Source organism: Hemitrygon akajei, chromosome 29 (genome assembly GCF_048418815.1).
Source record: "Hemitrygon akajei chromosome 29, sHemAka1.3, whole genome shotgun sequence".
NCBI lineage: Eukaryota > Metazoa > Chordata > Chondrichthyes > Myliobatiformes > Dasyatidae > Hemitrygon > Hemitrygon akajei.
Genome location: NC_133152.1, coordinates 25810719 through 25829345, shown reverse-complemented (window position 1 = coordinate 25829345; position 18627 = coordinate 25810719). Strand labels below are relative to the sequence as shown.

The following is an 18627-nucleotide window of genomic DNA, read 5'->3' as shown; positions in this document are numbered from 1 at the left end:
GCAGAGCATTTAGATAAACAAAGAGTGCAAATGGAATTAATTATATTTGATAGCATTACACAAAACATGGCCACAGGACGACTATATTTGGACCTGAATATTCAAGCTGAATGTTATTTGGAAAGGACAGAAAGCCAGGAGAAAATGGACGAATTGCTCTATGAATTAGTGCATTAGAGAGGCGTTACTTAAGTTCACAAAAGCAAGATGCAGAAGCAGTTTGGATGGAGATAAATACTAAAGAATAATTAACTTGAGAGTGGTATTAAGTTCCTCTGAAACAGGGGTTAATGGTAAGGCTCATTGGCATAAAAAAAGGTTTTGAACCCCTACTTTAAAATAATAAAAAACTTCTGGGCTAGAAAATTTGAGATGCACCACTCTCTGCAAGAAGAAATCCAATGCATCTTAGTTTGAAATGATTGTCCCAAATATTGCAACTGGTTCTGCTGATGTTTAATAAGATCCTTAGATTGGGGGTGGGGGAAGCAAAACCTTTTATTCTGAAAGGCTGAGAGACAAAAAATGAAACTGCTGACTAGTTAACAGCTGTCATGGGGAAAATGATTGAAGCCTTTATTAAAGACATTGTAGTAGGGCACTTAGAATTCAAGCTAATTGGATAAAGCTGAAAAGAAACAGGGATCAGTGAAAGTACTATATTTAGATTTCTGGAAGGAATTTTATAAGGTGCCACATTAAAGGTTATCACAGCATATCAACACTCATGTAGTAGGTAAGATGGGCATAAATTTGACTAGTTTACAGAAAACAGAGTATGCTTTTTCCTGGTTGTAAGTTATAATGAATGATGTGCTACAGGGATCTCAACATAAATGATTTGGATGAAAGCACAGTAGGTATGTTTGCTAAATTTGCTGATGGCACAAAGATAGATAGGAATGTAGGTTATAATGGAAACTTAAGGTTAAACGTGGATAAAGGTGGTTTAACTGAGTGGGCGAGATTTTGCAGATGATAGGAAAAAATGCATATTATCTAAATGATAGATTGGAAAGCTCTGAAGTACAGAGGGCTTTGGATATCAAGCGCATAATTTGCAAACAATTTTATTATTTATGGCTAGGGTATTGAATACATAGAATGCTGTGCAAAAGTCTTATGCAGATATAAATGTAGCAAGGGTGCCTATGACTTTTGAACAGTACAGCAGAGAGTGAGTTTGTAAATCTGGCAGGGGCAAAGGATGTTGGGAATGGCAAGGGTGGAGAGCCATGGAAGGGGTGTGGGACAGGTGGTAGAGGAGGAATGCCAGGGCAGGGGGTGGGGAGGTGCAGACACACCCAACCCTAAGACACCAGGCAAGGTCATTTGATTCAAAACAGTTGGTTTATTGATCATTACAGAATATCTCTCTGGTACTTCCTGCTCCCTTCCCCTCTCCCAACCATGAATTCCCCTCTCTCTGCCCCCTTCCCATTCACAATCCACAACAGAGACCCTTATCAGAATCAGGTTGACCATCATTCACGTATGTCGTGAAATTTAGTGTTTTTTTGTGGCAGCAGTACAGTGCAATACATAAAATTACTACATTACTGTGCAAAAGTCTCAGGCACCCTAGCTATATATATATATATTTATATGCCTAAGAGTTTTGCACAGTACTATAAATAAGGAGGTTAGGTTTAATTGTAAAGAGCATCAATGAGACCACATTTGGAGGAGTGTGAACAGGATGGGTCTCCATATTTAACGAAGGATGCAATTGCATTGAAAACAGTTCAAAAATGCTTGATGGATTAATACCTCAATGGGTGTGTTGTCTGATGAGGAAAGATTAGGCAGACTTGGCTTATCTTCAATAGAGTAGGGAAAAATGAGGGAACTTGATTGAAATAAAATCCTGAGGGGCATTGTCATGAAGATGTTTCATCTTGAGGGAGAACTCAGAATTAGGAATCACTGCTTCAGAAATCATGATTAAGGTACTGATGTTAAGTTTTATTTCTCTTTGAATGGTACAAGTCTTTGCAACTTTTTTTTAAAAGGACAATGAAAGCAGAATCTTTAAGTATTTTTAAGGTTGAGGGAGCTGGTTTCTTGATAATCAGATTAAAATGTACTGGGACTAGGGGGAAATGTAAAATTGAGGTTACAATCAAATCATCTGTGATCTTATTAAATGACACCAGGGCAGGCTTAATGGGTTCTAATCACTTTTGCTTCTGCTCCTAATTCATATGCTTGTATTGGGCTGTGTGTTGAAATTAATAGTTTTGTGCAACAACATACCAATGAAGAAAGAAGGCTGTTTAACAGTATAAACGTGAGAAAGTCTGCAGGTCCTGGAAATCCAAAGCAACACACACAAAATGCTGGAGGAACTCACAGGTCGGGTAGCATCTATGGAAATGAATAGAGTCCTCGTGAAAGATCTCAGCCTGAAACGTTAGCTATCTATTCATTTCCACAGATGCTGCCTAACCTGCTGAGTTCCTCCAGGTTTTTGTGCTTAACAGCATGCTGTGTTTTGCCACTCTTGTAACAAATTAAACCAATGATTTCAAAGTTCTGCAGGTGTACAAATTGTAGAACATTTGGAACATAAGCTGCTGTAAAACGATGAAAGCTGAATGAGGGAAGGTAAAACTGACTTCATCTAACTTGCTCTTTCAGGTATCATTGCCACACATGTAAGATGGTGGAAGGAGTAGGTGTCTGCACCATTTGTGCTAAAGTCTGTCATAAAGATCATGAGATATCTTATGCCAAATATGGGTCATTCTTCTGTGATTGTGGAGCAAAGGAAGATGGGAGTTGTCAGGTATGCAAAAAAATAGGATTTATATGGAAGACAGACTGGAAACCAGGTGTGTGTATTACAAAGCTTGTTAGTCAGCACTTTTGGTGGATAAATTTGGTTGAGGAATTTGAGCTTTTCCTATGCTATTTCCTTACTATTGACTCTAAAAGTATTGTGTTTTTTACTCAATCTGATATGTGCTCTGGATTTCTAGCCTGGTAAAACAACTTTTGTAGATAAGGACTTTCCTGATCAGTAGACGAAGGTTAGATTCCTGGAAGACAAGACATCCATCTGGAAAGTGTGTATTCGACTCTTCTTTGCCCCTTGCGCTATTTTTTGAATATCTGAACATGGAACTTATATTTTATCCAATTCTGTCAGCTCCAGAGATTTAATGTGTATATTATTCCCAGTCCATAGCAGTAAGACAATGCTTTTAGTGATGACACAATATTCGTATACTTTAATATTTTCCCAAGTCCGTAAATCCTTCCCTCTATCCCCTGCTATATCTCCAAAGGACAAGTTCCAGTGCATCTTTTGCACTTTTTATTATACTTAAATGTTAGATCATAAGACTCCAGAGCAGAATTAAGCCATTCAGCCCATTGAATCTGCTCTACCAATCCATTATGGCTGACCTTCCAGGTATTTCAAGTTACTCATATTTGCAACTTGCTTGAGATTTTTTATACATGGAGTTACGTATGATGTCCATGGGATTCCACAGAAGAGAAGGAGCTTTATCAGTCATGTCAGTATTCTGACATTAATTAGTGTTGTATCTAAATGTCCTACGATCTTGTTCTCTGATGAATAATTTCTGAGAGGAGGATTAATTTTCTCTTGAACAATAGCTCCAGTCTTTTATCAGTTCCAGTAAACATAGCACTAACAAACTCAAACACTGATTCCATGTTTTCTTGAGTATCTTGATATGCTACAAACAGATCCTGATGTCTGATTTAGGATTTGTGCAGCAGGTAACACTGAAAACAACCCTTTGCAAATCTTCAGGCTTGTGATATTTAAATAGCAAAGCTAGAAATATGAATACAGATAGGATTGAATAAGGTGTTCTTGGAGGATGTGGATTGGTCATTTGAAAGGTTGAACGCAGCATTAAAATCCTTTTCTGAGTCTAAAGATTTCATCTTGTTTTTACAGGCTTTAGTAAAGCGGAGTCCAAGCAGTGGAATCAGTTCTTCCATGAAGGAATCATCTGCCTTCCAAAATGAACCTCGTGTCCCAGAAAGTGCCCTGCGGCATCAGAGCTCATCTCCAGCAGACAAGTGCAAGGTGGTGAGTGCAGATGGCAAGACCTGTGAAGAAGACAAGCCTAAGAAGAGTTCCTTGTGCAAACAGATTGAGGGCTGCAGGGAGGAACTGCAGAGCCAGGTGGTGAGTGCTAATCATTGAATTGAGAGGTTCAAGTCTTATTTAGGCAGCATAATTAATTGGTCAGCAAGTGCTAACTACAGATGACCGACTTGACTTTGCAGTCTATTGGTGCGTTGTTCGTAGCTCAATTCTGAGGAATTCTGAAAGTAAGGATGAAAGCTTTTTAAAAATCCACAGTTTGTCCTGAAGGCCTCAAATTTAATTTTTTTCTCTGTACTGTCTTGGAGTAGTGAGTAGGGTAGTGGTAACTTTTAGTTGGGGCTGGTTCTATGGTCAGCAAAGTTTCCTACATCTAATTTGCTTCTAGGAAATTGTTTGTCGTCAGACGGGATGGAATGACTAGGGTCACTTATTGAACAAAATCAGTGTTGACTGCAATGAGGGCCCTTGACAGTAAAATTGGTTAAATTGAATTTTGTGAACCTGTTATATTCACATATACTTACAATCTTTCAGAATCTAACAAAGCTTAACGATAATGTTAAAGATAAAATTATTAATACACACATGGGAAATTAAAGAACTAAAAAAGAATTGATGCATACTTAAGCCAAATCATTTAGCTAAGTTAATTAAAGCACATAAAACGCTTTATTTACCTTTCGTCTTGGGTGGGAAATTGGCACAAGTTTGCACTACCTCAGTGAAGTTCAGCTGGGCAGTCCTGTAGCCAGTGGTTTTTTGAACAATGTGCTTTAAGGCAATGCAGTAGTTTGGGCTGATGTGCCATCAGACTAGTCACAGACCTCAGCAGAAGATTATTTTTGTTATATATACATTATATGTACAAACCTGTTAAATCTCCTTTAGAAAACAATTGAAGGAAGTGTGTTTTTGTTTTTCTAAGATTGGCAGTGGAGAATAAGGTGGTGGTGGTCAATGAAATGAGAGATTTAGTCCTGGTAAATCTAGCATTAGAAAATGATTAAATTCTCCCTTGACAGGTAGAACATAAATTGGAATCAATAACAAGGGTAGCATGACACTGTAGTGTCTCAAAAGAAAACGCTTTGCAGGAGCACTAAGAAACAAAAATAAACAAACTTTAAAAAATATATATTGATGCAAATGATCAAAGGTTTTGTTACGCACTTATGATTTAAGGAAACGCTCACAAAATGCTGGAGGAGCTCAGCGGGTCAGCCAGCATCTATGGAAATGAATAAACAGTTGATGTTTCGGGCTGAGACCCTAATGATTTAAGGCGTATCTGAAGAGCCATGGGAAATGTATGAAGAAGCTAAGTGTTTTGGGAAGGATTTCCAGAACTTTAGGCCTTGGCAGCTGAAGGTACAAAAGCCAGTGGTGGAACAAATAATTTCTGAGATGAACAAGGGCTCTAAGTTAGATGAGTAAAGATGTCTTTCTCCATTCTTATAACCCTTAATAACCAATAACCAATAGAAGTGGTAGAGGCAGGTTCAATTTTGTCATTTAAAAATAAATTGGATAGGTATATGGACAGGAAAGGAATGGAGGGTTATGGGCTGAGTGCAGATAGGTGGGACTAGGTGAGAGTAAGTGTTCGGCATGGACTAGAAGGGCCAAGATGGCCTGTTTCCATGCTGTAATTGTTAAATGGTTATAACCCTTTTGGACAAAATTGTAGAAGCATCTGAAGGTAGGTGGGACTAGGTGAGAGTAAGCATTCGGCACCAACTAGAAGGGCCGAGATGGCCTGTTTCTGTGCTGTAATTGTTATATGGTTATATGGAAAATAAAGTTGAGATCTTTTAAAATTGAGCTTTTGCTTAACAGGAGCATATATAGGTTTAAAAAACAGCAAAGTTGATTGGGACAGGATTTTGACTGCTTGTGGATTCTTGCAGTGTGGTGTGAGGGAGATTAGCTGGAATTTTACTGGAAAAGTGTAGATGATAATTTCATCACGGGTTCTGCTGAGGCAAATGCAGATTTGAACGATAACCTGGATAAGCAAGTGGTAGCTGTCCAAGTGATGACTCCAATGTGCGATTTGAAGCTTGCAAAACATCTGTTTAATTTTAGATACTTGCTAAGGAAAGGCATGGCACCGACAAGTTAGGGAAAGAATTGTGACTGAAGGTATAGATTTACTCTTCCTCAGATTAACTTTACCAAATTTACCAAATGTTTGACATTCATTAATGGGCCTGAAGGTGATCAGTAAAGGTTTTTGCCATCAACATATCTATCAATCCTGATGTCATGGTCTTTGAATCATTTGGCCAATGTGTAACATATAGATGGGGAGTCTGACGGACCTTTGGTGAGCACTAAGACAATGTTTGGGGTAACATTGGAAAGCCATTCGAGTGGATACTACAAAATAGAACCATGAAAGTCTCGTTCAGCTCAATGATGGTAACGAACATAGTGTGAAAAACTGCCACTTTTTAGACATCCCTAAAATGTTCTATTTTGGGTACAAGGTCAAGCTTCCTCTGAGTAGTCCCTTTAGACCTTGTCGATTAAATCTGTTAATCAACTCAGCATCTCAATTAGCTCGCAATAATCTCTATTTAAGGATATAATTTCATTGGACATCTGATTCTTGCAGATAACAGAGATCTTGAATGTAACAGCTTAAATTAAACTATAACCTAGATAGAGAACATTTTGTCTTAAGTTGTTGCACCAACCAGTTCTCCAGTCACAAGTACCCGAAGACATCCCAGTTCATGAACCTCGTTTCTCTTTTGTTTTACCTAGTCTGGCTGCTCCACTGCTGGATTGGTCCTAGATATGCTTGTCTTCCTGATGGACGCAATTCAGACAAACTTTCAACAAGCCTCAGCGGTTGGCAGCAGCAGCAGAGCCCAACAGGCACTGGATGATCTGCACACAATGGAGAAGAATATGGAAATGACTGACCAGCTGATGGTACGCCCTGGAACTGGAAATGGAGTGTTAAGGGTTAGGAAGTGTTTGGTACAGTAATGATGTATGATGAATGATGTAATGCTGTGCAGTATGTAAGATGTAATGTGCCTCTGTGACGTATAGTCTACCTTTGTATTTCAAGTCACGTGACGCAGTACAGCAATGCTCATTTAGTTGTGAAAATCCGTCCTTTATCATGCCATGCTTATTTACTGAAGCTCTTGAAAGCTACTTTGTTCTAACAACCAGTAATATAAGAATATATTATGGAAACAATGTCACATCAAGTAAATGTCCTTTGAGTAATTGAAGCTTAGACAATCATTTATGTCCTAACTTCAGGATACAGTCCCTTTCTCCATATTCCTCTGTGCCAGTTATTCTCAATAAAAAGCAAAATAAGCCACAGAGCACTGCAGCGAGAGCTTGTATCAAACCAAAGTACATGTGAAATTTTCCAAAGCAGGATGTGGTGAAATAACTGCTTATTATTTAGAATATTTTTGGTATTTGTAATGTCTCTTTTTGCTGACTTGGTGTGGGACCATTCAAAAAGTTTGAGTTCTGTGTGATTTGTGCCTTAAACAATATTTTTTTTAAAAATAAGTTGGCTGCTTTTTGTTTTTGAGGTTTTTATTGGAATCATTTATATTGGGTTTTGACATTTTGATCAGCCTGATTGAATTTTCTGGTCCTGTAGGTTCCAACTCTGGGTTCTCAGGAAGGAGCCTTTGAAAATGTGCGGATGAACTATAGTGGGGATCAAGGACAAACAATTCGACAGCTAATCAGTGCACATGTGTTACGCCGTGTTGCTATGTGCGTGCTCTCCTCTCCCCATGGACGACGACAACACCTTGCTGTTAGCCATGAGAAAGGAAAGGTACATTTCAGTATCATCAGTTTTTAAAGATGGTTTTCAGAACAGTGTTCACTCTTCTTGTATGTTCATGAAATGTGGGCAACCCTCATCAAACTGCAGTACAAACTCTTTACAACTGAGTAGCTTGCATATCAAGGAAAGGTATTGGGATGTTTGATGAAGTTCAGGATCAGTAAGAGATAGAGGAAGAGAGCAGATGAAATAAAAGTTTATTGAGGGCTTTTTTGAACATTCCAATTAAATGATACTGACATTGCAGCAGTGTTGGACAAGGGAATGCATTAGTTGGTGAAATTTGAGAACATTCATTTTGGCAGTTTGCATCCATATCTAAGTCACTAACATTTATCAAATGAAGCCATTGCAATGACTGCTGGGACACACCACTGTCTACCATCTTCTAGTCCAGCAAAACTGGAGATATTGGCAGCAGAATCTTACTTTTAGAAAAGGTCTTTACAATATATCATCAAGTATTCCAGCCGTCCTGTGTAAATGCACTGATTACCTTTTTCCTAAAATGACAATAATCTTCCTTTTATGACTTGTTTGCCAATTTCATGTCACTGTCCTTTTAAGCTTTACATAAAGAATATCAGCTTGAACTAAGCACAAGACAAATCTAAATGTTCTATGGTTAAAGCTAATAAAGCCGCTGCAAGCACAGAGGACATAAAGTGGCTCCTTTGTACTTCATAGAATTTCCATACTTATGAAATTTCAAATTTCTGCAAGCCAGCTAAGCTGCATTCTGAGGTCTCGCTAATACAACATTTCTGTCAGCTCTCTGACTTAACATGAGACAGTTGCTGTAGGTGGGAATGGAATGACCCAGAACTGGAAGTCAGACACACTCTAGAAGAATTCTGTTTTTTTTTACAGTAGTGTTAAAGACCTACCCATAAAACAGACCTTCATGTGAAACTTGACATGTCTTTCTCTTGTTACAGATCACAGTGCTCCAATTATCAGCTTTACTCAAACAGGCTGACTCAAGCAAACGTAAGCTGACACTAACTCGACTAGCTTCAGCTCCAGTTCCTTTCACTGTTCTGAGCTTGACTGGAAACCCATGTAATGAAGATTATCTTGCAGTGTGTGGTCTAAAGGTAAGTGATGAGTTGAACCATTAGTAAGACATATATGTCTTTAATTAAATTCGTTGAGAAGATATTGTGACCACCTGATTTTTAACAAGAGATGTATATGGGATCCTTGGCGTTGTAAGAAGAGGCATAAAAATACAAAAGCAAGAAAGTCATATTAAACCTTTATAAATTGCTTATTTAGCCTCAGCTGGAATATGAGAGGGAAGTTATTTATCATGGTATAATTAAGAACGTGCACTAAGAACACTGGGCTGTTTCCACTTACTGAATGGTAGACACATTTCAGTAGTAATTTTCAAAGGAACTGGGATGAAACCTCGAAAATGTTAAGTTTGTATTTATGGGGAAAAAGGAGAGTAGGTCTAATTGGACAGTCCTTTGAATAAGCACCACTTCTGCATTGTGATATTATATAGTATCTATTTGAATGCAGTTTAAAATGTAACGGCCATGGTATTTATTAAGGGGACTGTTTCCCCTCCATATTTAAGTTTCCACATTCACCATAGTAATAGTATGCTCAGTGAATATAACCTTATATTTTCCTGTTTTCATGTAAATTGTTATTTAAGGACTTTTTATTATATTTCTCTATGACTTGGCCAGTGAATATTCTATTATTTATGATCTGAACTCCTAAAGGGATCCAGTAGTAGTGGTTGAGATATTTAATGGGATAGAAAAGTTAAATGCAGAATAGTAATTTCAAATATGGGGAAGATTACAAAAGAAGAATAAATAAATTTTTGAAAGACAAATCCTTTTCAAAAGTTGTTATTGAATCTTTCTGTTATTATTTCAGGTGTTACATGTCAAATCTCATTTTATGGAAGTCTTTTCTTTTGTCACCACTCATTATTTTTGTTCTCTATTTACATTCTGCTGTTAGAATATTTTCTCCTTGATTTTTAAATAGCTTTGTCAAATTTTTTCAAATGCAGAATAAATTTCATTGGACCTTTAACAAGACAATTGGGCATTGTTTTGAAATGTACTTCTCAGGGTTCTGGTGTGAACAATCATGGGGTGTAGCACTAAGTTGTATAGTTCTTTCTAAAGACTATAGCATTGGTCTCAGTGACTTCTGCCGTATGCTGTGTTTGGTTCTATAAATTGAGTACTCTTCATTTACTTTTTGTATTTCAGGCCAATCTGATTTTATACTACATTTTTGGCCTACATTTGGGACTAGACAGGGGACTATATTGGCTCCCTTCCTGTTTACCCTGTCTGGCTCGGACTTTAGATACAACACCGAGTCATGTCATCTGCAGAAATACTCTGATGACTCAGCAATAGTTGGGTGTATAAAGGGGGGACGGAAGGATGAATACAGGGCCCTGGAGGAGGACTTTGTCAAATAGTGCAAGCTGAATCATCCGCAGCTCAACATCAGTAGGACAGAGGAGCTGGTGATGGACTTTAGGAAAACTAAGCCTGCACTGCTCCCCGTTACTATTGATAGTGAGGACGTGGATGTGATGAGGACCTACAGGCACCTTGATGACAGGCTTGAGTGGAGCTCCAACACAGAAGCTGCTAACAAGAAGGGCCAGAGTTGCCTCTACTTTCTGAGGAGACCAAGGTCCTTTGGAGTATGTAGGCCTCTCCTTCACATGTTCTACCAGTCTGCTGACGCCAACACAATTTTCTATACAGTGGTGTGCTGGAGCTATGGCATCAACATGAATGATGCCAACAGACTCAATAAACTGTTTAGAAAGGTTGGCTCTGTTATAGGAGTCAAACTGGACACGCTGGCAGATGTGGTAGGACAAAGAACCCTCTGGAATTTCCTGGCAATTCTGGACAATGTTTCTCAGCCCTGCATGCCATCTTAGCTGATTAGAGGAGCACTTTCAGTAACAGACTAAGACAACTGTACTGCTTCAAAGAGTGCTATTTGAAGTCATTCTCGCCCTCAGAGATCAGGCTCTATAATAAGTCAACCAAGAGCCAGGGATGTGATGTGCTCATCTTTGATTTGTAAATCTTGTACAGCTTATTTTTAAGGTGCCTTATTTAGATTTGTTTCTTATTTTCTGATTTTTGTATATCTGTGCAATTATAATGCTACTGTGACACTAATTTCCTTTGGGATCAATAAACTATCTATCATCATCATGTACTTACCGCATCATAGGTTACTGGCAGTGTTTCTCTCAGTTCACTCACAGTCATTCTGCCTTCAGCGTATTGATATATATTGATAATAGAGCATTAAACCACCTTTTTTCTGTTTGCTGTCTAGGACTGCCATGTTCTGACGTTCAGCAGCTCAGGATCAGTGTCTGATCACCTCGTTCTCCATCCCCAACTTGCCACTGGCAATTTCATAATTAAAGCAGTGTGGCTGCCAGGGTCACAAACAGAACTTGCGATTATAACAGCAGATTTTGTCAAGGTAATATTAGAATAGCAGGCAATATTGTGTAGGTGCTTTATGTTGTTCTTCCAGCACCACTTCCCATTTTGACAAAATGGGGATGTGTATTTAGTTGTCAAAGTTTACTTATGCCAGTTTAGTAAATTTTACTTTTTGCTGTGTCACCCATTCTGTGTTTTAGGTAGTTGGTGGTGGTTATAGCAAGAGGTGATCTACTATTCTAGAACTAAAAGAAATCCTAATATAAAAATATATTGTGTCCTTCATTGCTTTTCTATGATCTACAGTAGCCAAGCTTGTGAGGAATTGATGCGATATTAATTTATACATTTTATAGCACATTGATATTGTATTTGAATATTGGTCCTGATGTGAAAGTAATGCAGAGTCATTTGGCACCAAGGTTTATACTTGTTGACCACAATGTACCATGTGGCCTCGCACAGCTGTATAATGAATTACCATTATCAATCAGAAGTGAAACGTTAAAAATATTGGGAAGGTTCAGTCCAGATATGCCCTCAGGAGTGATATGTTGTGGATACAGGCCCTTTGTTGCATTGAGTCCATGCTGAAATTCACCCTCCCATTTTAGAATAATTTTACATTAATAATTTTTAATATTCCTCCTTAAATTGCATTAGAGCAGCTAAATGATTTAAAACTTAATTTCAGTGTCTTTTTAAATTAAGCTAGGGAATTTTTTGTGGATCTAGCAGCACAAGCTGTTCCTGCAGAATGTTATTAAAGTGTGTACGTGAAATTCTTTGCCAATAATGTTTTAAATTTCCTGTTCACAGGTGTACGATTTATCCACTGATGCTTTGAGTCCAATGTACTACTTTCTTTTGCCAAGCTCAAAGATTCGTGACACAACGTTTCTGTTCAACGAGGAAGGGAAAAGTATTATTGTTATTATGTCTTCAGCGGGTTATATGTACACGCAAGTGATGGAGGAAGCTAGCAGTGCTCAACATGGCCCGTTCTATGTCACAAATGTGTTTGAAATCATGCATGAGGATCTGAAGGTTTGTGGACAAATAATATGTGCCATTAAAATATCAATGTATGTGTAGCAGTGGTCTGATAGATAGCCTCCAGAGTACCATTGCAAGCATGCTTGAAAGTAATAAAACATGGTTATCATTATTTATATAAGAAACCTGACTTTGAAGGTTCCTCTTGAAATCAGACCTGCATCCCAACAGCTATAAGTTCAAACCTAATGTGGCACATTGTGAAATTGAATTTCATAGTTTAGGGCAGTCGATGAAAGGAACTTGCTGCTCTTTAGAGACTGGTTTTCACATTTTTCAAGGGTAACTGGAGACGAGCAGTAAACATTGCTTGGCCATAGTTGGCATTGTAACAAATTTTGCAGTTTTTCTATAATTTTAGGAGTTCGAGCTACCTATTTTCTGATTCCCCAGCTCTTTAAGAATAACCACAGTTATAAAAATACCTCTCATATTTCTTCATGTCTTACAATTGCAAATTATAAGCTTGTGAAGCAACTGCAGTAATATAGAAGACTTAATTGCATTAGCTGACTTGCCAAATACTACAGAATTCTGCTTGATGGAGTTTCATAATCTGCAGGAATTGAAAACTTGAGAAAGAAAAGTGCATCTCATATTGTTAGGTGCCTATTCTCAGAGCCCTGCAGCATGGAAAGAGGTCTCATGATTTATATTATCCATTGCTGGCATTAAGTACTTTTCTATACTAAGCCCATTTTGCAGCATTCAGCCCATATTAGTAGAGATTGCTGCTGGGTCCCCTATTGGTCATATACATGACATTTTGGATGAAAATGTTGGTGATATGATAGTAAGTTTGTAACTGACACCAAAATTGGTGGAGAGTGAAGAATGTCCTCTTCTGTGGCATCTGCGGAAAGAGTTAATGCTTCAGGCTAATGATTTTTTTTCAGGATAAGGTTTCAAATTTCAGAGAATGTGGGGAGATTCAGGAAGGACTAATGGAAAGATCTATGATAGGATACCGGGTATGAGGGATTGAATGATTAAAATGGTGTAGCCAGCTGAAAAGGTGGTAAAGTTTAATGTATAATAAGAAGTTATTATAATCTAGGAAGTGTAGATTAAAGGATATAACTAAAATTAGCAAAAGAAGAGAGTAAAAGCTGTAAATTTGAGAGACAGAATTGGAGTTGGAGCAAAAATGTTGCGAATGCTGGAAACTACAGTTGAATTTTCTAGTATCAAAAGCCTTTTGCTCCAAATACTGTTATATCATACGCCTAGTTCCACCATTTCTGTTTATTCTGAAGAACAGTCTCCATGCCAGTGTTTTTCAGATGTCTTCCCTTCACCCCATGACTTCCCCTCTATCATTATATAGACTCCCACTCACATCTCCTCTATTTCCTACCCTTCTGTTCTCACCCTTCTCCTCCCGGCCAGAACAGGGATAAGATTCCCTTTGAGCTCATTGGTCTTCAACTTAAGGATTGTTTCTAACAATTTCTGATACACTTAATGGATTTGATCCGCAGGGTGCACCTTCCCATTTCTTCCACTTGCAGTATTCCAAACAGATGATTTATTCTGGAACTTTTTGGTTTGCTTTTCCAACTCCTCCAGCCATTTCCCTTTTACAGGACTTGCTGTTTTACCCCTTCCCTTCCCACCGTCCAGGGACCTGTAGTTGAAGCAGCAATTCACTGTTACTTATCCAAATTTGGAGCGCTGCTTTCCTTGCTCACAATATGCCTTCTACATTTTAGAAAACAAATGCATTTGGATAACTGCTTTGCAGAATGCCTTGCAAAATTTGCAGAGGTGATCCTGAGCATCTAATTACATTTTACTTTAATTCTCTGTCCCACACTTCACTTTTACCTCTCTGTCTTTGGCCTCCAAACAATGCTCATTGCAAGCTCAAAGAGCAATGGTTCATCTCCTCTTTGGGCACATTGCAGGCTGCAGGACTCAGTACTGACCAGTTTTGATTTTCCCTCCTCCATGTATGCTACTGGTTATTAATTTTATCTCTGTTTGAATTTAATTTTTAGCTTGACAGTTTTAGTCTGTATCCTGTCAGAAATTTTCTCTCTTTTTTTTCCCCCGTCTTTCACCCATTCTGCAACTTTACACCAGTGGAAATTTACAGTCGGCAATTAAGCTGCCAATCCATCTTTGAGATGGGGGAGGAATCAGGAGCACCCAGAGGAGGAGCGAGGAAACTCCACACAAACAGCAAAATAGGTCTGGATTGAATCTGGGTAGCTGGGGCTATGAGGCACTGATACTACTCGCCTTCCTGAAAGAGCACTGTTTGTTCCCAATCAACCTGAAGAGATGAGCGATTCCTCTCACTTGAAATGTGTGATGCTTGGAGATGGTTTTACGGGAAGCAATGACATCTGCTAAAGACTTTGCAGAATTCATCTGTTTAGTTCATAGGTGATTGGATTGAATGTCTTACTTCAGTGCAGAATTTTCTCTAGAAGTATGAAAGCTGTTGCTCAAGAGTTATAGAAATATTAGGTTTTTCTGCATTGTGGCATTGTTTGGCAAGAGCTGATTTGTAGCATATCCTTCATAGTACTGTTCAGGCAACGATTCAACAAGCTTTCTGGGTGACTTCATTGTGCTGACAAGAGTCAATAAATGTGGAATATTAATGCTGTAAATGCTTGACCTGTGTAAGGATAAAGTAAGTGAACCAATTGAGTTACCTCGATGGTCTGTTGAGTACTCTGGTTTACATAGAAAATAGGTGCAGAAGTAGGCCATTCGGCCCTTCAAGCCTGCACCGCCATTCAGTATGATCATGGCTGATCATCCAACTCAGAACCCTGTACCTGCTTTCTCTCCATACCCCCTGAACCCTTTAGTTTCATGAACACTTTCATTGATATCTGTGTTTTATTTCCTGATTTTACAAATTTTAAAGTGGTTAAGATGGGATTTCTATATTCTGTTCAGTTATATAATCTCTGAACCTCTTTCATTTTTCTTTGGTATACTACATGCTCCTTGGTTTCAAATGTTTAACATAGGAAATGTTGTATTAATGTGCAAAACTATTCTCTGCACATACTTAGACATATTTTCTCCTTTCATTTTTAGGATAATAATGGACAGGTTGCTGGTGGTGGTGTCTCAGTATACTACTCCCATGTTCTTCAAATGCTGTTTTTTAGTTATAGTCAGGGCAAATCCTTTGCAGCCATGTTAAGCCGCACAACCCTGGAAGTGCAACGTCTGTTCCCTATCAACCTGAAGAGGTAAGTGATAACCGAGGGCTATTGCATAAAAGTGTGTGACAGTTGAGGACTGTCACATAAATGGTGATACCTTTGGACTCTTATAAAAGAAGCAATGATTGGGCTCCCAATATCTTCATCTGTTGACCTTCAGCAGCTTCTCAGATATTGGAACCTTCTCAACTTGCTTTATTGTCTGCTTTAGAACTGTATGTTTCATTTAATGACATAGTGACCTAAGAGACACATGTTTACAAAATAGTTACAAAAATAAACAAAAACCTGTAAATTCTAAAAACTCAAGTTGGGCAGATAGCATGTGAAGATGTATAAGAGATTCATTAATAAAAATCTTTGTTAGAAGAACATGGATACTACAGAAGTATGCCCTTTGTCCAATGGATCTACTAAGCACCTATTTAAACAAATCCAACCCTAAACCATTTATTTCCTCTTCACATGCTTCAAGATTTTACCAGTCACTTGCACATTAGAGACATTTATGTTGGCCAATTAACCTATTAATATGCACGGTTTGGGATGTGGAGAAATTGGAGCAGCCAGAGGAAACCTATAGGGTCATGGGGAAAAGGTGCAAACTCCGCACTGATGGCACAGGAGGTCCAGTGCCCAGCATTAAACCCAGGACACTGGAGCTGTGAGTCTCATTGCGCCATGTACTGCAGCCATTTCTTCTTCCTCTTCCAACCATCCTCCCCTCTGATAGATCTGTGTATCACTTTTCTATGCAGATACTGAGCAGCAATTATATACAGGGCCATAGAGGATAAATACCTGATTTTGAATCAAAATTTATCTGCCTTTTCTCTCTAATTGCCCTTGAGTCTGCCTTCCTGTTGTCTTCTTTTCCTCATCCCTCCTGTTTTCATTCTTAACCTCCCTCCCTACCTTTAAACCATGGGTTCCCAACCTGGGGTCCACGGATCCCTTGGTTAATGGTAGGGGTCAATGGCATAAAAAGGTTGGGAACCCTTGTTCTAAACACATTTGTCTTTCTTGAGAAGTGGGTAGCTTTTCTACTGCCATATTGTGACAAATGACTTTCCGTGCCAATTTTTTTCTTTCATTTCACTTCTCTCCCAACACTTCTGTGTCTTCTGCAGTCCTCTGCCTTTGACATGGTTCCTCTTATGACCCATCAGCTTCTAGCCCTCAAATACTGTCTTTCCTCTTCCCTGGACCCTTTGACTGGCAATCCTCCTTTGCTTTCTATCTGTTTATCCTTCCCTGTTTCTCTCTTATGATTCACTGCTCACATTTTGCATTCCTTTTATTTTCTGCTCTAGTTCCAATGGTGGAAGCGGGAAGACTGTTCCTGCCTTATGCCAATGGTCAGAAGTGATGAACCATCCTGGTCTTGTTTGCTGTGTCCAACAGACAACTGGAATTCCGCTTGTTATAATGGTCAAACCAGACACGTTCCTTATCCAGGAAATAAAAACCTTACCAGCCAAAGCCAAGGTCAGTCACTATTTTGCAGAAAATATATCTGGAAAATAGGTTAAGTTGTGCCTTTTCATTAGTGTTACCAATTGTAGATTTGCTCTGAAGTGTACTAATTGTCTGTACTTCTACACATTTAAAATGAACAAGCCTCAAAAACTTAACTACAGATGATTTTAAGAAGGTAAACTGTAACCATATCTACACAAACCGTAAGATCCTAAAGCAATATTTTACTGAGGTGAGAAGCTCAATCATTGACACTGCTACCATGCATCAATAAAATTTGCTGTTGAGCCTGAATATTGCTTTTTGTTTTTTTAAGATTCTCCTGCTGGCTTTAGATCCCTCACGTTTTTATTATCTTAAGTGATAAGAGCTGGTGATCTAATGGATTTATTGACCCGAGGAATGTTACGACTGCTTTCACTGTTCATGTCATATCTGTTCAAAGGATGTCATTTCTCTTGTACAGCTGAGTCATACCTCAAATTGTAAGGAAACAGCAAAATATTAGAAAAGTACTGGAAATACAAGGCATCTGCATTAGATATGAAAGAAAGGTTTTCATATGGGGCATTTCATAAAAACTGGTATGATTTTGGGAAAAGCTGAATAACAATCAAATGCCACAACTACAGAAATTTCAAGTGCTTGTGTGAAGCAACAGTCGGTGAATATAACACATTCAAATCAGTTTCCTCGCTTTGTAGTTAAAGTGAAAAGTTTCCAAGTAAAATTTTAACCTGTCCTTTCAGTGTTTTCTTCAAAAGCTGCCTACGTCTAAGTAATAGCTGGGCTTTGCAGAACAGCGGCGTATCAGATTTAATTCAGGTTCAAGATGCTATAGTTATCTAGCTGATTCTTGCTGTCAGTGGGGACAAAATCAACTTTGTGATTTTTTTTGTTATTGAAGCAGATTTTCACTGAATCAAACTGATTATTATTGATAATCTGATAAGAAAGCAACTGCTAGCAAGAATGTGACTTGCATGACAAATGATAGATCAACTGCCTGCCTTTTAACTATATACCTTTGATTTGCCTCTCTCAACTCTTCTTGCCATCTCCAAATGTCAGCAGAAATGAGCAGATATTATCTCACGCTGTCTACTGGGACCACAAAGTCACTTTTGAAATGGAAGCCATTTTATGTTATCAGAGTTCTTTCAGATTGCAGACCAGATGTGGGAGCCAGTGATTGCAGTACATTTGGATTTACAGAAAGAATTTAATAATGAGCCGCATAAAAAAAAAGAACATGGATTGAGATTGCTTGGTTAATGGAAAATGTGGATAAATGGAACCTTATCCATTTGCAACTATGGGTAGTGGGCTGCCACAGGGATCAGTAATTACGTGCAGCCTGTGATGTTGATGAAGGAACAGGACCTACAGTTAATCAAAGTTAATATAAATTGCAAATATAGTGTGTGACTGGAAGTTAAGCAAGTTGTGAGACAGATTCAGAGTGTTGTATAAAGGAGATGCGATAGTTTAAGTCTATAGATGAACAAT

General features: G+C 38.4%; 1 protein-coding gene across 5 annotated transcripts in view; it reads left to right on the top strand.

The window, feature by feature from the left end:
* ubr4 (ubiquitin protein ligase E3 component n-recognin 4) overlaps positions 1-18627 on the top strand; it is a 203341-nt gene that overhangs the window by 69806 nt on the left and 114908 nt on the right. For 3 of the 5 annotated variants that reach the window (XM_073031942.1, XM_073031939.1, XM_073031938.1), the window contains exons 37-45: positions 2641-2788; positions 3938-4171; positions 6863-7066; positions 7734-7916; positions 8867-9025; positions 11277-11429; positions 12212-12439; positions 15509-15666; positions 16953-17127. In XM_073031942.1, the coding sequence (XP_072888043.1) occupies positions 2641-2788; positions 3938-4171; positions 6863-7066; positions 7734-7916; positions 8867-9025; positions 11277-11429; positions 12212-12439; positions 15509-15666; positions 16953-17127 (1642 nt within the window). The remainder of the gene's footprint in view (positions 1-2640; positions 2789-3937; positions 4172-6862; positions 7067-7733; positions 7917-8866; positions 9026-11276; positions 11430-12211; positions 12440-15508; positions 15667-16952; positions 17128-18627) is intronic. The other 2 variants (XM_073031943.1, XM_073031941.1) reach the window with 1 other exon arrangement.